This window comes from Ranitomeya variabilis, chromosome 5, assembly GCF_051348905.1.
Source record: "Ranitomeya variabilis isolate aRanVar5 chromosome 5, aRanVar5.hap1, whole genome shotgun sequence".
Taxonomy (NCBI): domain Eukaryota; kingdom Metazoa; phylum Chordata; class Amphibia; order Anura; family Dendrobatidae; genus Ranitomeya; species Ranitomeya variabilis.
The window spans coordinates 605,604,729-605,627,556 of record NC_135236.1 but is presented as its reverse complement, the minus strand read 5'-3'; the positions used below and the strand labels follow the sequence as shown (position 1 = coordinate 605,627,556).

Below are 22,828 nucleotides of genomic sequence, written 5' to 3'. Positions count from 1 at the left end.
TTCAGTTTTTTTTCTATAAAAACGCATCATCGGTGAGGGTGGAAGATATGGTTATCGCAATCCCAGTGATGACATAACCAAAGTAAAGACCATAAATATAAAGTAATGGACAAGTACTGAACAATCCCTTTAATATATGATACTAAAACTGTTTTGAATCTATAAAATGCACAGTGTAGACTACAGTCTACAAATCTGTAATTTCTCAGTGTGAATGCAGATTTTTGGTTACTCATATTACACTCAGAGAGTGAATACAAGGATGTGATTTGAATACTCCCAATGTTGTCACCACGGTTTCTCTCACGGAGAATTTGTGTCAGTGTCATTATGTGAACCCTGTGGACAATCAGTGTCTGCTTCACTGTCTTCGCCTTAGGAAGAAGTGGCTTACATTTGGTAATTCTTAAAAAAAATGCAGCAACACTCACTTCCTACAGATATAAGAGTTTGCTTAGAAGGTGGTGAGAGTGATGCGGCCACTGATTGACCACAGGTACAATCGCTGCGAGACACCGCGCTGACACTATTGGAACGTGCAGGCACTGGAATCTAGTAAACATACAGACTGAGAGGGGGTTGTTAGAATAGTGGACAAACCCTTCAAAGTTCTATATGTATGTATATATCACTGCAACAAAATATTAAAGTGTATGTATATGAATAAATAATTTATTCCATACATACACATAGAAGTATATATTGGTGTGTATATAAAAGGTGTGATCGCATATTGGTGCAATCTGTGCAGCTAAAATGCAATGGGGGCCATTTCTACCTCGAAAGCAGGTGGAATTGTGACTTAGGATGAGCTGTTATTTCTGCAAATGGCCCATATATTGTTTCTGAAACTGGGGCCTCTCCTGTATATGAGCACAAATAGTGTAAAATAAGAACACACATAATATATATACATGCACACAAGCGTATGTAGATGGACACATATAACCACACATGTACTGTGTAATTTACATATCTAAGACATATACGCAGTAGGATCTCTTTACAGTATATCATATATGTATACTAAACTATATATACTATGAAATAGATGAGAAAGAAAAAAAAGCTAAAAGCTTGATCACCATGGTTGTGCAGTTCTTGGTGCTGCTTTACAGCTTGTGACCAAGTTGTGACCTCTCCTCATCAGCCTGAAGAGAGAGGAGGGAGGGGTTTGGGTGTGTTTTGGAGTGGGTGTGCTAAGTTCGGGCTTAGAGGACAGTGCAAAGCATCATGGAACTTGTAGTATTAGGGCACAATAAGGAAGTAGTCGATTAACCCCATGAGAGCTGAATCCAGCACTGAAGATGTGCTGCTACAGCATGATAACAGGTAATATTGTTAAAATAAACACAGTAGATGTTTTCAGTGGCACATAATAGCAAGATTTATGAAAAAAAACAAAAAACTTTATAGTAGTGGACAACTTCTTTAACTACCGCTTCCGGCCGCGCGGCCGGAATTGAGCGCATCACCGACCTTGAGACCTCTATGGTTACTGATGCCGGCCTGCTGTGAGAGCCACCCTGTGGTCGGCGCTCATAGCAAGCCTGCAATTCAGCTACATGGCAGCGATCTGATGACCGCTGCTATGTAGCTGAGCCGATCGAGCTGTGCCAGCTTCTAGCCTCCCATGGAGGCTATGAAAGCATGGCAAAAGTAAAAAAAAAAAAGTTTTTAAAAATTACAAAAATAACAATATAAAAGTTTAAATCATCCCCCTTTCGACCCATCCAAAATAAAACAATAAAAAAAAAATCAAACTTACACATATTTGGTATCGCCGCCTTCAGAATCGCCCGATCTATCAATAAAAAAAAGCATTAACCTGATCGCTAAACAGCGTAATTTCTAAATTAGAAACGCCTGAATTACGTTTATTTGGTTGCCGTGACATTGCATTAACCCCTTCATGACCTTGGGATTTTCCATTTTTCCGTGTTCGTTTTTCGCTCCCCTCCTTCCCAGAGCCATGACTTTTTTATTTTTCCGTCAATTTGGCCATGTGAGAGCTTATTTTTTGCGGGAGGAGATGTACATTTGAAAGACATCATTGGTTTTACCATGTCATGTACTAGAAAACGGGAAAAAAAATTCCATGTGAGGCAAAATTGCAAAAATAGTGCAGTCCCACTCTTGTTTTTTGTTTGGCTTTTTTGCTAGATTCACTAAATGCTAAAACTGACCTGTCATTATGATTCTCCAGGTCAGTACGAGTTCATAGACACCTAACATGACTAGGTTATTTTTTATCTAAGTGGTGAAAAAAAATTCCAAACTTTGCTAAAACCCCCCTCCCAAAAAAAAACATATGCGCCGTTTTCCAATACTCGTAGCGTCTCCATTTTTCATGATTTGGGGTCGGTTGAGGGCTTCCTTTTTGCGTGCCGAGCTGGCATTTTTAATGATACTATTTCGGTGCAGATACGTTCTTTTGATCGCCCGTTATTGCATTTTAATGCAATGTCGTGGTGACAAAAAAACGTAATTCTGGCGTTTCTAATTTTTTTCTCACTACGCCGTTTAGCGATCAGGTTAATGCTTTTTTTTATTGATCGGGCGATTCTGAACACGGCGATACCAAATATGTGTAGGTTTGATTTTTTTTTTTTTATTGATTTATTTTGATTGGGGCGAAAGGGGGGTGATTTAAACTTTTATATATTTATTTATTTTTTTCACATTTTTAACTTCTTTTTTTTTTTATTTTTAACTTTTGCCATGCTTCTGTAGCCTCCACGGGAGGCTAGAAGCAGGCACAGCACGATCGCCTCTGCTACATAGCAGCGATCTGCTGTTCGCTGCTATGCAGCAGAAAATCAGGTGTGCTGTGAGCGCCGACCACAGGGTGGCGCTCACAGCTGCCGGGGATCAGTAACCATAGAGGTCTCAAGGACCTCTATGGTTGCAATGTACAAGCATCGCCGACCTCCGATCATGTGACGGGGGTCGGCGATGCGCTCATTTCCGGCTGCCCGGCAGGAAGAGCAGGTTAAGTGCCGCTGTCTGCGTTTGACAGCGGCATTTAACTAGTTAATAGGCGCGGGCAGATCGCGATTCTGCCCGCGCCTATTACGGGCACATGTCAGCTGTTAAAAACAGCTGACATGTCCTGGCTTTGATGCGGGCTCACCGCCGGAGCCCGCATCAAAGAGGGGCTTCTGACCTCGGACGTACTATCCCGTCCGAGGTCAGAAAGGGGTTAAAATGCAATAACGGCGATTAAAAGAACGTATCTGCACAAAAGTGGTTTAATTAAAAACGTCAGCTCGGCATGCAAAAAATAAGCCCTCACCCGACCCCAGGTCACGAAAAATGGAGACGCTACGGGTGTCGGAAAATGGCGCTTTAAAAAAATAAAAAAAAAAAATTTAGCAAAGTGGTGAAAAAAAATTCAAAACATAGATAAAAAATAACCTAGACATGTTAGGTGTCTATGGGAGAATCATAATATCAGGTCAGTTTTAGCATTTAGGGAACGTATCAAAAAAGGCAAACAAAAAACAAGTGTGGGATTGCACTTTTTTTTGCACCTTTACCGCACTTGGAATTTTTTTCCTGTTTTCTAGTACACGGCATGGTAAAACCAATGGTGTCGTTCAAAAGTACAACTCGTCCCGCAAAAAATAAGCCCTCAAATGACAACATTGACTGAAAAATAAAAAGTTATGGCTCTGGGAAGGAGGGGAGCGAAAAACAAAAACGCAAAAACGAAAAAGGGCCGTGGCGTGATGGAGTTAAACACTCCCAAATTAGGTGCATTTTATGGCAACGGCAGGGACTTTCATAATGAATCCCTTACTGACCTCGGACAGAATAGTACGTCCGAGGTCAGTACCCTCGCTTGGATGTGAGCTCCGGCAGCAAGCCCGCATCAAAGCCCGGGACATGTCGGGCGATTCTACCCACGTCTATTAACCCCTTAATCCCATATGACGTACTATCCCGTCAAGGTGACCTGGGACTTATTTCCCAGTGACGGGATAGTACGTCATATGTGATGGGCCGCGCTCACGGGGGGAGCGTGGCCGATCGCGGCCGGGTGTCAGCTGACTATCGCAGCTGACATCCGGCACTATGTGTCAGGAGCGGTCACGGACCGCCCCCGGCACATAAACCCCTGGCACACTGCGATCAAACATGATCGCAGTGTTCTGGCAGTATAGGGAAGCATCGCGCAGGGAGGGAGCTCCCTGCGGGCTTCCCTGAGACCCCCAGAGCAACGCGATGTAATCGCGTTGCTCTGAGGGTCTCTTACCTCCTCCCTGCAGCAGGCCCAGATCCAAGATGGCCGCGGCATCCGGGTCTTGCAGGGAGGTGGCTTCACTGCGCCTGCTCAGAGCAGGCGCCGGGAAGCCTCCAGGAGCTGTGCACGTCAGATCGCCGATCTGACACAGTGCACAGCAAAGTGTCAGATCGGCACTCTTACACTATAACATCATGCCCCCCCTGGGACAATGTTATAGTGTAAAAAAATGAAGAAAAAAAAAATCCAAAAAAAATGAAAAAAAAAAAAAATATATATATTGTTCCTATAAATACATTTCTTTATCTAAATATAAAAAAACAATAAAAGTACACATTTAGTATCGCCGCGTCCGTAGCGACCCGACCTATAAAACTGTCCCACTAGTTAACCCCTTCAGTGAACACCGTAAGAAAAAAAAAGAGGCAAAAAATGCTTTATCATACCGCCAAATAAAAAGTGGAATAACACGTGATCAAAAAGACGGATATAAATAACCATGGTACCACTGAAAACGTCATCTTGTCCCGCAAAAAAACGGGCCGCCATACAGCGTCATCAAAGAAAAAATAAAGTTATAGTCCTCAGAATAAAGCGATGCAAAAATACGGTAATTATTTTTTCTATAAAATAGTTTTTATCATATAAAAGCACCAAAACATAAAAAAATGATATAAATGAGGTATCGCTGTAATCGTACTGACCCGAAGAATAAAACTGCTTTATCCATATTACCAAACGCGGAACGGTATAAACGCCTCCCCCAAAAGAAATTCATGAATAGCTGGTTTTTGGTCATTCTGCCTCACAAAAATCGGAATAAAAAGCGATCAAAAATGTCAAGTGCCCGAAAATGTTACCAATAAGAACATCAACTCGTCTCGCAAAAAACAAGACCTCACATGACTCTGTGGACCAAAATATGGAAAAATTATAGCTCTCAAAATGTGGTAACGCAAAAAATATTTTTTTGCAATAAAAAGCGTCTTTCAGTGTGTGACGGCTGCCAATCATAAAAATCCTCTAAAAAACCCGCTATAAAAGTAAATCAAACCCCCCTTCATCACCCCCTTAGTTAGCGAAAAATAAAAAAAATAAAAAATGTATTTATTTCCATTTTCCCATTAGGGTTAGGGCTAGGGTTAGGGCTAGGGTTAGGGCTAGGGTTAGGGTTGGGGCTAGGGTTGGGGCTAGGGTTGGGGCTAAAGTTAGGGTTAGGGCGAAAGTTAGGGTTAGGGTTGGGGCTAGGGTTAGGGTTTGGATTACATTTACGGTTGGGATTAGAGTTAGGGGTGTGTCAGGGTTATGGGTGTGGTTAGGGTTACCAATGGGATTAGGGTTAGGGGTGTGTTTGGATTAGGGTTTCAGGTAGAATTGTGGAGTTACCACTGTTCAGGCACATCAGGGGCTCTCCAAACGCAACATGGCGTCCAATCTCAATTCCAGCCAATTCTGCTTTGAAAAAGTAAAACAGTGCTCCTTCCCTTCCGAGCTCTGCCATGCGCCCAAACAGTCGTTTACCCCCACATATGGGGTATCAGCATACTCAAGACAAATTGCACAACAACTTTTGGGGTCCAATTTCTTCTCTTACCCTTGGGAAAATAAAAAATTGGGGGCGAAAAGATCATTTTTGTGAAAAAATAAGATTTTTTATTTTTACGGCTCTGCATTATAAACTTCTGTGAGCACTTGTTGGGTCAAAGTGCTCACCACACATCTATATAAGTTCCTTAAGGGGTCTACTTTCCAAAATGGTGTCACTTGTGGGGGGTTTCAATATTTAGGCACATCAGGGGCTCTCCAAACGCAACATGGCGTCCCATCTCAATTCCAGTCAATTTTGCATTGAAAAGTAAAATGGCGCTCCTTCCCTTCCAAGCTCTCCCATGCGCCTAAACAGTGGTTTACCCCCACATATGGGGTATCGGCGTACTCAGGACAAATTGTACAACAACTTTTGGGGTCAATTGTCTCCTGTTACCCTTGGTAAAATAAAACAAATTGGAGCTGAAATAAATTTTGTGTGAAAAAAAGTTAAATGTTCATTTTTATTTAAACATTCCAAAAATTCCTGTGAAACACCTGAAGGGTTAATAAACTTCTTGAATGTGGTTTTGAGCACCTTGAGGGGTGCAGTTTTTAGAATGGTGTCACACTTGGGTATTTTCTATCATATAGACCCCTCAAAATGACTTCAAATGAGATGTGGTCCCTAAAAAAAATGGTGTTGTAAAAATGAGAAAATTGCTGGTCAACTTTTAACCCTTATAACTCCGTAACAAAAAAAAAATTTGGTTCCAAAATTGTGCTGATGTAAAGTAGACATGTGGGAAATTTTACATAAGTATTTTGCGTGACATATCTCTGTGATTTAAGGGCAAAAAAATTCAAAGATGGAAAATAGCAAAATTCTCAAAATTTTCGCCAAATTTCCATTTTTTTCACAAATAAACGCAAGTTATATCGAAGAAATTTTACCACTATCATGAAGTACAATATGTAACGAAAAAACAATGTCAGAATCGCCAAGATCCGTTGAAGCGTTCCAGAGTTATAACCTCATAAAGGGACAGTGGTCAGAATTGTAAAAATTGGCCCGGTCATTAACGTGCAAACCACCCTCGGGGCTTAAGGGGTTAAAGTGAATCTGTCACCTCATTTTTCGCATATAAACTGCGGCCACCACTATTAAAGTCTTATCTACAGCATTCTGATCCATTAGGATTTTGGGTGAATTTCACCTTGATTGGTAATTCTGAAATTCCCTCTATGGCTAGAGCCAATAAGGGTAGTGCTATAAATAATAAAATAGGACTTGCGTGCACTCACACTTCTGTCACTAAATCACTTCTGTGGTACACTCATACACACATTTGTTTTGTAATTTTAAATGTGTGTTTCCTTTGCAAAATAATTAAGTTACGTTTTACTTTAGGATCTTTAATAGGGATCTTTAGTTGCTTAAGGCAAATTGTGTTAATTTAAAGCCTTTGCTGAATCCAGACAGTACTGTATGTGGTTAACTTATGAAAATGGGACACATCAGTCTATTGTGACAGCTTTAGGCTGCTTTGACACATCCGAAAAACGGAAAGCGACCGATCCGGCGCCATCCAGCGTTTGCTAGAATGTAAGCCTATGGCGCCGGATCCGTCAAATGATGGAATCCGGCGACGGATTCAGTTTTTCTCTAAACTGAGCGTGCTCTGATTTTTTTTTTTTTAGGATCCAATTAGCCGGATCAGCAAGTCGGATCCGGCGACAAAAATGGATCCGTCGCATCAGTTTTTCACAATCTGCAACGGAACCGGTTTTTTCAAACTTCGACTGATTAACCCCTTTCTGACATGTGACGTACTATCCCGTCGAGGTGGGGTGGGTCCGTATGCCCACCGACGGGATAGTACGTCATAGCGATCGGCCGCGCTCTCGGGGGGAGCACGGCAGATCGCGGTCGGGTGTCAGCTGGCTATCGCAGCTGACATCCGGCACTATGTGCCAGGAGCAGTCACGGACTGCTCCTGGCACATTAACCCCCGAAACACTGAGAGCAAACATGATCGCAGTGTTTCGGGGCATAGGGAAGCATCGCGCAGGGAGGGGGCTCCCTGCGGGCTTCCCTGAGACCCTCTGTACAACGCAATGTGCTCGTGTTGTACCGAGCGTCTCCTCCCTGCAGGTCCTGGATCCAAAATGTCCGCGGAGCTGCATCCGGGTCCTGCAGGGAGGTGGCTTACCAGCGCCTGCTCAGAGCAGGCTCCGGGAAGCCTCTCTGCAGTGCACGTCAGATCGCTGATCTGACACAGTGCTCTGCAAAGTGTCAGATCAGCGATGTTAGGCTAGTTTCACATTTGCGATAGAATCCGCAGCGTTTAATCCGCATCCGCAAGTGCAGGAAAAAATGCATATAAACACGTACAAACTCGGCGTTTTTTAGACGCATGTGGGAACGCATGCGGTTAAAAAAACGCAGCGTTTGCACGCTTTTCCATGCGTTTTATCCTGAGTTTGTGTTTTTGGTGCGCATGGTGACAAATTTTACAGGAGAAAAATCTAGATAACCAGACACCGCCAATGTGACTACACAGGGCGTGTATTATGGGATATCTTTATATAGACCCTTGAACAGCTGAAATCTTCAGATTTTACTCCTGTATCCTGTGTCATGATGGATCTTTGCATGGAGAGCTTTTATTTCAACCTGGATTTAAGCATCAAGCTGTTTCTTGCCTGTGCGTTTGCTTGGGAGCAAGACAGAAATCGCTAAAGATGGAGAAGGAGACGTAGCAGGCGTTTTTGGAGACACCCCATTATTGAATTACGTGAGAGACATGGAGCCTATCACACGCTGTATGGCAAGCTTAATGCCAACCCGGAGAAATTCCCGGAATATACAAGGATGTCACAAGACTCATTCCGGGATTTGCTTGCTCGTGTCCAAGGAGCCATACGGAGACAGGACACCCAGCTCCGTAGGGCGATTCCACCAGAGGAACATCTGCTGGTTACTTTAAGGTACGTAACAGAACTAAACCAATGGCAGTGCTAATTTTGGGTGTTCTGACATGTTTTTTTTTTTGGTCTTTTCCTTTATGTCTTTAGCATAACAACACCATAAATAGAATTGATTGTAATTGTTTTAGTTTTTTTTTTTTGTTTGTTTGTTTTTTCTTCCAGATTTCTGGCAACCGGAGAGAGTTTATCATCCCTCCACTTCCAATACCGGCTTGGAATATCCACCCTGTCCGGAATAGTTGCGGACACCTGCCAGGCTTTGTGGAATGTACTCCGGGATGAGTTTATACCCCTACCCACCTCGGACATGTGGATTGGAATTGCGGAAAAATTCTGGAGTGTGTGTGATTTCCCCAACTTTTTGGGAGTGGTGGATGGAAAGCACATCCGCATTATCAAACCAGCCAGAACAGGATCGGAGTACTTCAATTATAAAAAAATATTTTTCTGTTGTGCTCATGGCAATAGCCGATGCGAACTGTCGCTTCGTCGTGGACATTGGAGCTTTTGGCCGTGGCAACGATTCACAGACTTATAAGAACTCTCATATGGGCCGCCGTGGGTATGGCAAAAATTTTAATTTTCCGCGGCCACGACCTCTCCCCAACACTCAAGGTCCACCAATGCCATTTGTTATGGTTGGTGATGAGGCCTTTCAGATGTGTGGAAACCTACTGAAGCCATAATCCAGTCGGGACTTGAACCACACTAAGGCCTCTTTCACACTAGCGTCATACGACGCACGTTGCAATGCGTTGTTTTGGAAAAAAAATGCATCCTGCAAAATTGCTTGCAGGATGCGTTTTTTCTCCATAGACTAACATTAGCGATGCATTGCCACACGTCGCAACCGTTGTGTGACGATTGCGTCGTATTGCGTCGGACCGTCGGCACAAAAAAAAGTTGCATGTAACGTTTTTTGGTGCGTCGTGTCCAGCATTTCCGACCGCACATGCGCGGCCGGAACTCCGCCCCCTCCTGCCCGGAGCTCACAATGGGGCAGCAGATGCATGGAAAAACTGCATCCGCTGCCCCTGTTGTGCGGCGCTTTCACAGTATGCGTCGGTACGTCGCAACGTCTCATTGCGACGTGCGTCGTACGACGCTAGTGTGAAAGTAGCCTTAAAGGATTTTTAACTACAGACTGACCAGGGCCCGAAGAACAGTAGAGTGTACCTTTGGGATTCTAGTCTCAAAATGGTGCATTCTTGCATCAGCCATTAATCTAAAAATGGAGACAGTTGACGAGGTGGTCAAAGCCTGTGTGGTTCTGCACAATTACATAATGGCTAAGGAGCGGCCCTACATTGAACTGGATAAACCAGTTGGAAACCCATTGCCAGATAACCAGCATCACCCGCTGCGGTCAACAGCTGAAGTTGGCCACATGCGGGACCAATTTGCTGCCTTTTTTTATTCGGATATTGGACGTGTGTCATGGCAGGACAATGTTGTGTCCTTTTGGGATTTTATCTGTACCAGTTATTTTCTTAAATGTTACTAATATTTCTCGTTAATAAACTTTATTTTTTGGTCTCTTGACCGTGTCTCCTATGTATTAACTCTACAAACCCAGGCTGTCCTCACACTATCAGTATTTAGTCTGTATTTAATAACAGTATTTGTAATCCAAAACCAGGAGTGGGTGATAAAGGCTGAGGGGTGCTAGATATGTTAATATTATCATTTTCCTATAATTGTTCCAATCCTTGTTTTGGCTTACAAACACTGATATAAAATAATGACCACATACTGCTAGTGTGACGGCAGCCATGTTGTTTTAGTGGTAAGGTTGTTGACGTCATTGCGTCCTGATTCTGTTCTGCAGTATCCATTGGACACAGACTGAAGAGACAAAGGCTGTCATACAAAACAGATCTATACTCATCAAGTCAGGTGTCAGAGATAATGAATTCATGATGCACATATAACAGCCTCGTGAATTCACTATTTCTGACACATGTCCAGGTGAGCATAGATATGCTTTGTATGACCGCCATCGTCCCTTCACATTGTGTGAAATAGATTACATACACAGAAGAGAAAATGGAGGTTATACAAGGCAGTTCTCTACTCAGCCTCAGTGGGCTCATATGTTGTGGCATGGTCATGGTTGATGACCTGTCAGGGTCCGGCTGCACTGTGCCAGAGTCCATAGTGCTCGTAGAGTGTGCAGCCATGCCAGAGTCCATAGCGCTTGTAGAGTGGAAGGCCATGCCTGGGTCCTGCTGCATCGTGGTGGTGGCGGTACGGAAGGCCATGCCAGGGTCCTGCTGCATCGTGGTGGTGGTGGTACGGAAGGCTATGCCAGGGTCCTGCTGCTGCTTCGTGGTGTCAGTGGAGGAGGTCCAAGCAGGAGCAGCGGTTGTCATGGTGGTGGTGGGCTGTTCTACAGCACTCGGCATGGTGGTGGTGCTGTAGTGGTGTCCGGCAGTGCTAGGAATAGAGGTGGCCATGCAGTGGCATGCAGCAGAGGTCGGCATTGAGGTTAATCGTGACAGTGAAGGCACAGGTAGATATGCCACCACAGTCTGCTGAAAATACCGTCTCTGCTGCATAGCCAGCACGTAAGCAGCGTTGCAGGCCTGCATGACACTAAGCGGGAGATCAGGAGTAAGGTGTTCCGACATGCCCTGCTCATTTTGGTTAAAAAAATGATGTGCTGGCCTCTGGAGGTCGGCTTTTACTTGGTCAAGGCTTTTGGTGACCACCTGGATACGTGTATTCATGTGGCTAAGGGAAATATCCATTCGGTCACCCAAAGCCTTGAGTCCTTTGTGAAAAACCGAGCTCAAGTGCAAAAACTCGGGCATGAGGGACCTGTACGATGCCCTCTGCCGGGAGGAGCCCCCCAAAAAAAGGGGCAGAGGACTAGGAAAGGGGAAGACCTGATGGACCAGCTTCCTGGTCTCCAGTTTGTGTGGCAGGCCCACTTGATGCAGCGCTGCTGGATGGCTGGGACGGGTCCGTGGCTGTCTGATGAAGGACCGCTCCAGAACCTGGGCTAACAGTGCTGCTCCATGTGCTGTGAAAAAAAGGAAAAAAAAAAATACCAAAAATTAACCAGACGCCAACTCCTGTGGAATAGAAACATACAGAATGCGATGATATTTGTAATTTCGAATCCTTGCTCCAGAACCACTGGGAACACGGCTCTCTTGATGCAGGTCCTTGTTGAAGCGTTCCTTCATCGAACGCCAACGTGTTTTGACTCTGCCCACTGTTGAAAAATAAAACCCATAATGGTTAGACAATGGACTTTTGGCCGTGCTCACACAACTGTGTGTGATGAGAGAAACTCCTGGGACTTTCTCTCATCCCACACCGTTGTGTGAGCACGGCCAAGGTCTCTGCTGCTTCACACTGCATTGCAATACTTACCAAATGCAGTTCGGACCCGAGTCGGGGCGTTGTCCCAGCCATCTCACATCGCTTTGGCCACCTCATTCCATAGGCGCCGGATCGTCACATTGTCCGAGTGCTGTGGAACCCGGGTGTTCCACAACGGGACTCGGTCCTGGACCAGGGAGATGAGGAGGTCATTTTCTATGAGGTCTTCATCCCGTTCTGGAACCTAAAAATTAAATAAAGACATTAATGTTGGATACATTACCATAAGGAAAAGAAAGACAACAGAGGATGAGAAATGGCATGAATAAGGAAAGTCAAGATACAAAAGGAGTCCAGAAGAAAATTGTAAAGAAAGATTAAAGTACAGAAAGGAAGATTCAAGAATACTAAAGTGAGGATACAGTAAACAGTCAGCCTTGTATACTTACACGTTGCTGCCTTGACACTCGTCCGTGACCCCGCTGCTCCTGCCCAGCCTCTGCCGCAGTAGAAGTGCTCAAAAAAATGAAAAACAAAAATGGTCATAGGTGTAGATGTGACAGTGAATACTTACCTATCTGAGGAGGTGAGTACTCACTTCACTGACATGTTCTACTTCAGAAGGCCCAGGACGTTGTTCCTCATCAGAAGAAGAAGACATTCTGATGCATGCAGAAAGAAAGCAATGCAAGAAATTAGGACACGTAGAGACAGAAAATAGAAAATAAAGGCATTGGCTAGGATATATACACATTGTTCTGAGTTTAGATTCCTTCCTGTGTCTGCTCTGCTGCGTCTGGAAAGCTTCTCTGTCTGCAGCTTAGTGACCTGCAACTGTCCACTCCCTCCCTTTATCACCTTGTATGTGGGGGGTGGCTAATCAGTGTCTACACATGTTTTTATCTGGTGCACCGCATGCGTTTATGAACGCATGCAAACGCACGTGCTTGCGGCCGCATGTGTTCATATAGACAGCAATGCGTTTTTTTGGCGCATTTCTACCTCTAACAACCGCATGTGTTTCTAGGCGGCAAATTGACGCCTCTAAAATTACTACATGTAGCATTTACCGCGCCAAACCACAGACGACGAAACGACACATGCGTTGTCAAACACGGCAAAACTCAGACACTTGCGTTCCTAATGTTAAATAGAGGAATACACAACGCATGCGGATTATTGCGGATGAAACGCTGCAGACACAACCGCAAATGTGAAACCGGCCTTACACTATAACATGATGCCCCCCGTTCCATTTTACCGTTAGGGTTAGGGCTAGTGTTAGGGTTTAGGCTAGGGTTAGGGCTAGAGTTGGGGTTTGGATTACATTTACGGTTGGGATTAGAATTAGGGGTGTGTCAGGGTCGGGTGTGGTTAGGTTTATGGTTGGTTAGGGTTGGGGTTAGGGGTGTGGTTGGGGTTAGGGGTGGTGTTGGGATTAGGGTTAGGGGTGTGTTTGGGTTAGGGTTTCAGTTAGAATTGGGGGTTTCCACTGTTTAGGCACATCAGGGCTCTCCAAACGCAACATGGTGTCCCATCTCAATTCAAGTCAATTTTGCATTGAAAGGTCAAACGGCGCTCCTTCCCTTCCGAGCTCTGCCATGCACCCAAACAGTGGTTTACCCCCACATATGGGGTATCAGCGTACTCAGGACAAATTGCACAACAACGTTTGGGGTCCAATTTCTTCTCTTACCCTTGGGAAAATAAAAAATTGGGGCCAAAATTATCATTTTTGTGAAAAAATATGATTTTTTATTTTTACGGCTCTGCATTATAAACTTCTGTGAAGCACTTGTTGGGTCAAAGTGCTCACCACACATCTAGATAAGTTCCTTAGGGGGTCTAGTTTCCAAAATGGTGTCACTTGTGGGGGGTTTCAATGTTTAGGCACATCAGGGTCTCTCCAAACGAAACATGGCGTCCCATCTCAATTCCAGTCAATTTTGCATTGGAAAAGTCAAATGGCGCTCCTTCCCTACCGAGCTCTGCCATGGGCCCAAACAGCGGTTTACCCCCACATATGGGGTATCGGCGTACTCAGGACAAATTGGACAACAACTTTTGGGGTCCAATTTCACCTGTTACCCTTGGTAAAATAAAACAAATTGGAGCTGAAGTACATGAAAAAAAGGTTAAATGTTCATTTTTATTTAAACATTCCAAAAATTCCTGTGAAACACTTGAAGGGTTAACAAACTTCTTGAACGTGGTTTTGAGTATCTTGAGGGGTGCAGTTTTTAGAATGGTGTCACACTTGGTTATTTTCTATAATATAGACCCCTCAAAATGACTTAAAATGTGATGTGGTCCCTAAAAAAAAAAATGGTGTTGTAAAAATGAGAAATTGCTGGTCAACTTTTAACCCCTTATAACTCCCTAACAAAAAAAATGTTGGTTCCAAAATTATGCTGATGTAAAGTACACGTGGGAAATGTTACTTAAGTATTTTGTGTGACATATCTCTGTGATTTAAGGGCATAGAAACTCAAAATTTTCGCCAAATTTCTGTTTTTTCACAAATAAACGCAGGTAATATTAAAGAAATTTTACCACTGTCATGAAGTACAATATGTCACGAGAAAGCATTGTCAGAATCACCGGGATCCGTTGGAAGCGTTCCAGAGTTATAACCTCATAAAGGGACAGTGGTCAGAATTGTAAAAATTGGCCTGGTCATTAATGTGCAAACCACCCTTTGGGTAAAGGGGTTAAGACTGATGGCAAAAAAACTGATGTGTAAAAGCAGCCTTAGTGACCAGTGTAAAAAGTAAAATATATATTCTCATTAATAGAATTCATAAAGAGGTTTGCCATTTTCTCTTGTTGTTCCAGCTTTCCTAACAAACCAGCCAGCACTTTTGATCATTTAATACCTGCTGGGGAAGCACGTTACCAGACCTGTCAATCAGCCTCCTCCAATTGTAAAATGTCTCACATGGGAAAGCTGCTTTTCTATTGGAGGGAGGCTGATGGACAGGCCTGGACACATGCTTCTCCATCAGCTTCCATTTTATGGATAGAAGTGCTGGTAAATTTAACCCCTTAATGACCGCCAATACATCTTTTAACTGATCTGAGATAGAAAAGAATAACCTCCCCCCATACTGGTGACAATCCAACAGCTGTCTGTTGTGCACTATAGCTGACAAATTGCTGCATCAGTCAGGATCAGTGTGTGCACCGTCCAAATCTGTTTAACCCCTTAGATGCTACTGTCAATAGTGACTACATCATTATAAATAGTTAGCAGAGTGTGGACCAAATCACGACCAAATAGCAGCCTTAGTGTCTGACGGCTGTAGTAATTTGTTCAGACGTTAGTAAAACATGTTGGTAAAAATACACATTTTCATTTGTCATGCCACTTTGCATTAATTACTGAAAAGCACCTGAAGGGTTAATAAACTACCTGACAGCCGTTTTCAATATGTCAGAGGGTTCTGTTTTTAAAATGGTATAACTTTTGGGGGTTCCCAATATATTGGACCCATAAAGGCACTTCAAACATGGATAAGTTCCTAAAAAAATTAATTTTTGTTAATTTCCTGGAAAAAATGAAAACATTCTGCCACTTTTTTTTAAACCTCCTAAAATTCTAATAAAATAAAAGAACATTTTACAAATGGTGCTGATGTAAAGCAGACATGAGGGAAATGTTGTTTATTAATGTTTTGCTGTGGCATGACTTATCTGGATTAAAGGGATAATCATTCAAAGTTTGAAAATTGCTAATTTTTTACATTTTTCTCATTTCTGATATTTTTTATAAATACAAAACATATCGACCTAAATTTAACAGTATAATGTGTCATGAAAAAACAATCTCAATCACTGGAATTTGCTGAAGCGTTCCAGAGTTACCACATAAAGTGACACTGGTCAGATTTAAAAAAATTGCCTCCGTCACTAAGGCTGGTTTCACATTTGTGTCTGTGCGCGTAGCGTTTGATCCGCATACATCCGCATGCCTCATGCATACATCTATTTAACATGGTGTACGCGTGAACATGCGCTCACATGCTTTTGCACACGTATGTGTTTCGCGGTGTGAGGCGGGGTCCGGTGAACGCAACATGTTGCATTTTTTGGAGGCGTCAAAAATGTCAAATATGCGCAGGCATGCTCATGTGGATGAGTGCGTTAAAAAACACATTACTGTCTATGGGAACACATGCGTTAGATGCGCTTGTGTATTTCAGACTGCACATATCCAGGAACACGCCCATTGAGACAAGCCCTCCTTGAAATGTCAAACGCATGCACATAAATGCAAATGCAGTAAAAAAAGCCTACGAACGCATGCACATATGTGGTTTTTTTGCGTGGTGCGTAAGCTGTGTACACATGCATTTGCATGCTTTTGCTTATGCAGATGATACGCTGCGCACACAAGCGCAAATGTGAACCTAGCCTAAGGGGTTAAGAAAGCTGCACTACAAATATTAAGTGGCTAACGACTTCAAATTATTATTTACATCTGTACATTTTATAATTGCTTCTAAATAAGCTGAAGCAGAAGACACATGACTGTACTTTAAAAATGTTTTTCAAAATAGAAATGCAAGACCCAAGTGGTGGTGCTGACATGTACTTTGTATCTTTCAGGTGGAAGACCGTAGAGCCGAAATGGAACGCAAACTGATCGGTATGAAAGTTCAGTACCATTCACTTCAGAAACAGCATGCTTTCTCCAGACAGCAAATGCACCGAATGAAGGTATAGTTGAAACATTAATGGCAGTCTGTCAGCACAAAATAAATGTTCAAACCAAGTACAGCTGCTCAGTGCACCCTTACCATGGCCTAACTGTTAACTGCACCTTCCCTACTTCCTTATTCTCCCCTAGTCATGGATGAAAAGCTCTGGCTTCACAGGAACAAATGGATAGAAACAAGTAGGTAGAAAGGTGCAGCGAACTGTTTGACCATGCCACAGATATAATATCAGCACATAAACACTTTTCAAACGAAGCAAAGGCATGCTGGATTTGAACAGTCATTGATTTCCTTAAACCCCTTTCTGAGATCAGACGTACTATTCCGTCCATGTGACCCGGGCCAATTTGACCATGGATGGAATAGTACGTCTCAGCGATCGGCTGCGATCACTGTGGGATCATGGCTGATCGCTGCCGGGTGTCAGCTAATTCTGACAGCTGGCACCCGGAGCTAGGAGTGTTCACTACCGGCACTTTAACCCTCGAAATACTGCAATCATGATCGCAGCATTCCGGAACCGGCGCAGGGTTGACAACCTTTGCATCGGAGAACCCGCTGTGTGACGCAGGGTCCCGATGTTGCCATGGTGACCCGATGTCGTCATGACAACGTCCGGGACACCAGAGCAAGGAAACTTGGTGTTCATGCTCATAAAACTCATACAAATCCGCATGGGAAAAAACGCATGAAAATCCGCATCAAATCCGCTCAGATTTTAACCTGAGATTTCTGCCAAAAGAGGAAGAATCCATGCAGAAAAATCCACAGGCAAATCTCTGAGATGTGCCAATTCCGTCACTTAGCCTCTCTCTTCCCACTGCCATGTAGTGGTGGCATATGGGGTAATAGTTGTGGGGTTGATGTCACCTTTGTATTGTAAGATGAGATCAAGCCAGCTTGGTAATGGTGAGGTGTCAATAATCCATTACTAATCCCATAGTTGTTAAAGGGTTAAATAAACACAGCCAGAATAAAGTATTTTAATGAAATAAAACACTAAACACATTTTCCCCATATTTATTGTACTGCTAATCCATGTGGCGCCCTCGATCTCCTGCAAAAAAATAAATAAAATAAACCAATACAAATGCTCCCTGTTCCGATGTAGTACTAACGAGTGTCCCATGACGATCTCCCCTATAGAGCAGTCACATCAGCAGATGTGACCGCTCTTCAGGGCCTCCCACGATGCACTGACTGACAGGAGGTAATGGCTCCTGCAGTGCATCACTGAAGAGGTTACCAGAGTTCAGGCTCTCACTTTGCGGCATCGCTGCGTGAGAATTTTCTCACGCCAGTGTTGCCGGTGACCGCATGAAATAACTCAGGTGACCTCTCTCCCAGCGGCGGAGGGATACAACGCAGAGGATTACCTCTGCTAACTGTATTGCCGGAGGACCTTGTAGAACAGTGACATCTCCTGATGTCACTGTTCTACACAGGAGATCGTCATAGGACACATTATTAAATGTATTACGGCGGAACAGGGAGCATACTATTGGTTTATTTTTTGTTACAGGAGATCGAAGGCATAGAAAACTAGGTGTTTGGTGAGTGTGTACCTATATGCTGCATGTTTTTTTTTTTTTTTTTTACTATTGAACACATGCATCGTCTGATGAGACTACTGTCCCATTATCGGCAATGCCCGAAATGGGCGCAAGCGGAATCGCAATCCGCTCGCGCCCATTAACTATTTAAATGCCTCTGTCAAACTCTGACAGCGGCATTTAACAAGCTCTGCCGGTCGCGCGTGCATAAGTACGCGCACTGCTGACCACCGTCACGTGATCGGGGGTCAGTGGTGCATTGCCATCACAACCAGAGATCTCCTCGAGACTTCTATGGTGTTGATGGCAGATTGCTACCACCCTGTGGTCGGCGCTCATAGCAAGCCTGTAATTCTGCTGCATAGAGGTGATCTGTGCATCACCTCTATGTAGCAGAGGCGATCGAGAAGTGGATGTTTGTAGCCTCCCATGGAGGCTATTGAACCATGCCAAAATGTAAAAGAAAAAGTGTTTTAAAAATATATATATAAAAAAAAAAGTTCAAATCACCCCCCTTTTCCCCAATCAAAATAAAACGATAAAAAAAATCAAACCTACACATATTTGGTATGGCCGCGTTCAGAATCGCCCGATCTATCAATAAAAAAAAATCAACCTGATTGCTAAATGGCGTAATGAGAAAAAAACATCAAAATGCCAAAATGACATTTTTTTTTGGTCGTTGCGACATTTCATTAAAATGCAATAACGGGCGAACAAAAGAACGTATCTGCACAAATTTGATATAATTAAAGACTTCAGCTCAGCACGCACAAAATAAGCTCTCACCTGACCCCAGATCACGAAAAATGGAGACGCTACGGGTATCGGAAAATTGCACAATTTTTTTTTTTTTACATTTTTTTTTATTTTTTTAGCTAACTTTGGAATTTTTTTTTACCACTTAGATAAGAGAACCTAGACATGTTTGGTGTATATGAATTCGTAATGACCTAGAGAATCTTAATGGCAGGTCACTTTTAGCATTTAGTGAACCAAGCAAAGAAGCCAAACAAAAAAAGTGTGGGATTTCACTTTTTTTTTTTTTTTTTGCAATTTCATCACGCTTAGAATTTTTTTCCCGTTTTCTGTTACACGACATGGTAAAACCAATGTTATCTTTCAAAAGTACAACCCACCCCGCAAAAAATAAGCCCTCACATGGCCATATTGGCAGAAAAATAAAAAAGTTATGGCTCTGGAAAGAAGGGGAGTGAAAAACGAAAAAAGCTTTCGGGGGTTAACATAAATTTCTCCTGTGCTGTTAGATGTTATTGATTTTGCTCCGTGCTGAATAATAGTGCAGGTGCTGCAATTTTTTGATCTGCATTTGTATACTCCTGCATTAATGGGAGCTATTAGGTTTTTAATTGTACAACCCCTCCTAAAAGTGATACCAGGCTGATTTGGTAGAATATTTTTTTTAAAAAGAATCCTTTCATAGCAAATGCCAGTGTTTATTTAAAATACTCCTGATGAGCTTGTTTCCTTTATTAAAACCTGTGATTAACTTAAAACAACAGATTTTTTTTTTTTCCAGGTTTTTTTTTTAGATCTTTTTTCTCTACAATTTCACCCCCCTCTTTTGGTTCCTGTTCATTATTCACCAAACATTCCCATTGTGTTTTACTGAGATTTTTTTCAAAAACAAAATTTATTAGTTTCTGTGGGTATTTTTTTATCCCAAAATCATTTGGCCTAATGTGCACTTGTGAAATCTAAGTAACCGTTGCTATCCACTTTTTAAAAAAATTGTTTTTGTAACAATCTTATTGTCTTCATGAGAGATATCTAAATCTAAATACGTAATTTTATCGTTATTAACAAAAGAAATCCCCCAATCATTACGATTAACAATTAATTCCCTTGCTTTTTCAAAAGTGCCACGCCAGAATATAACTAGTTCATCTATGTACCTTTTTTATAGCAAAATATTTTCTTTAAAAACTGGATCTGATAAAACTGATGACTGAAATCGCCCCATAAAAAGATTAGCTAAACTTTGCGCGACCCGAGTCCCCATTGCAGTGCCGAGCTTCTGAAGGTACAATGAATCCTGAAATTAAAAAACATTGTGTTTAAGTCTAAAATCAAGTCCTTTTAATAGGAAATCTTTGTCTTGCAGGAAGATTTCCTTTCTCTCTCAAATAATATTCAGCAGATGTTAAACCTAGGGTGTGGTCAATGTTACAATAGAGCCCCACTACCTCAAGAGTAATAAAGAGATCCCCTTCCTGCAATTTGATATCTTTACAAAGTTGGGTAAGATGGCCAGAATCCTGTAGGTATGACGGTAAAGCAATCACTAGATCTTGTTAAAACAGATCTATATAATGCGACAGGTTGGCAGTAAGCGACTCAATCCCAGGTATGACGGGTTGACCTGGTGTTTGTTTTTTGATCTTTATGGACTTTTGGAAGATGATAATAAAAAGCTCTGTTTGGATTTTTATTTGTTAAAAAAGTTTTTACTTTTTATTCAGTATCCCCTTCGCAGAGGTTTCATTAATTAAACAATGATAATCAGTTGTAAATTGTGCTGAAGAGTCAGATGTTCATTTCTCATAATATTTATTATCAGAAAGAATTCTGTCTAACTCTTTTAAATAATCCTCCAAATCTTGTATAACCACTCCACCACCATCAGTCTCTCTAATATGTTTTTGGTTCTTTTTGAGAGACTAGAGCTTTTCTTTCTGTGGGGTTAATATTCTCATATAATCTGTCTTTTTTTATTTTTCTTTTATTCCCATTATTGATCTCTCTGAAATCTGCAGGTACCAGGGCAAAAAATGGTTTCAATATAATTGCCTCTGTGATGCACTGGGTTAAAGGAGGATTTAGGAGTCACATAGTTATAGTTATTCAGGTTGAAGGAAGACTTTAAGTCCATCTAGTTCAAACAATAGCCTAACCTAACATGCCGTAACATGTTGATCCAGAGGAAGGCAAAAAAAACCCATGTGGCAAAGAGTAAGCTCCACATTGGGGAAAAAAATTCCTTCCCGACTCCACATACGGCTGTCAGACTAGTTCCCTGGATCAACGCCCTATCAAGGAATCTAGTGTATATACCCTGTAACATTATACTTGTCAAGAAAGGCATCCAGTCCCCTCTTAAATTTAAGTAATGAATCACTCATTACAACATCATACGGCAGAGAGTTCCATAGTCTCACTGCTCTTACAGTAAAGAATCCGCGTCTGTTATTATGCTTAAACCTTCTTTCCTCCAGACGTAGAGGATGCCCCCTTGTCCCCGTCTCAGGTCTATGATTATAAAGATCATCAGAAAGGTCTTTGTACTGTCCCCTCATATATTTATACATTAAAATAAGATCACCCCTTAGTCTTCGTTTTTCCAAACTAAATATCCCCAAGTGTAATAACCTATCTTGTTATTGCAGACCCCTCAGTCCTCTAATAACCTTGGTCGCTCTACTCTGCACCTGCTCTAGTTCAGCTATGTCTTTCTTATACACCGGAGACCAGAACTGTGCACAGTATTCTAAGTGTGGTCGAACTAGTGACTTGTATAGAGGTAAAATTATGTTCTCCTCATGATCATCTATGCCTCTTTTAATACATCCCATTATTTTATTTGGCTTTGTGGCAGCTGCCTGACACTGGCCACTGAATATGAGTTTGTCATCCACCCATACACCCAGGTCTTTTTCATTGACAGTTTTGCCCAGAGTTTTAGAATTAGGCACATAGTTATACATCTATTACTTCTAAGCAAGTGCATAACCTTACATTTATCCCCATTAAAGCTCATTTGCCATTTATCAGCCCAAGCTTCTAGTTTACATAAATCATCCTGTAATATAAAATTGTCCTCCCCTGTATTGATTACCCTGCTGAGTTTAGTGTCAAATGCAAATATTGAAATTCTACTCTGAATGCCCCCTACAAGGTCATTAATAAATATGTTAAAAAGAAGAGGGCCCAATACTGACCCCTGTGGTAACCCACTGCTAACCACGACCCAGTCCGAGTGTGGTTTATTAATAACCACCCTTTGTTTCCTATCCCTGAGCCAGCTCTAAACCCACTTACACATATTTTCCTCTATCCCCATTATTCTAATTTCATGTATCAACCTTTTGTGTGGCACCGTATCAAAAGCTTTTGAAAAGTCCATATACACTACATCTACTGGGTTCCCTTGGTCCAGTCCAGAACTTACCTCTTCATAGAAGCTGATCAAATTTGTCTGACATGAACGGTCCCTAGTAAACCCGTGCTGATACTGGGTCATGCGGTTATTCCTCTTCAGATACTCCAGTATAGCATCTCTTAGAAAACCCTCCAGGATTTTACCCACAGTAGAGGTTAAGCTTATTGGCCTATAATTTCCGAGTTCAGTTTTTGTCCCCTTTCTGAATATTGGCACCACATTTGCTATACGCCAGTCCTGTGGTACAGACCATGTTACTATGGAGTCTTTAAAGATTAAAAAT

General features: G+C 42.4%; 1 protein-coding gene across 5 annotated transcripts in view; it reads left to right on the top strand.

Annotated features, from left to right (window-relative positions):
* SPDL1 (spindle apparatus coiled-coil protein 1) overlaps positions 1–22,828 on the top strand; it is a 430,051-nt gene that overhangs the window by 228,075 nt on the left and 179,148 nt on the right. For 4 of the 5 annotated variants that reach the window (XM_077266079.1, XM_077266077.1, XM_077266080.1 and 1 more), the window contains one exon: positions 16,703–16,813. The exons of the other annotated variant lie outside the window; for it this stretch is intronic. In XM_077266079.1, coding sequence (XP_077122194.1) covers positions 16,703–16,813 — 111 coding nt within the window. The remainder of the gene's footprint in view (positions 1–16,702; positions 16,814–22,828) is intronic. 5 annotated transcript variants of the gene reach the window in all.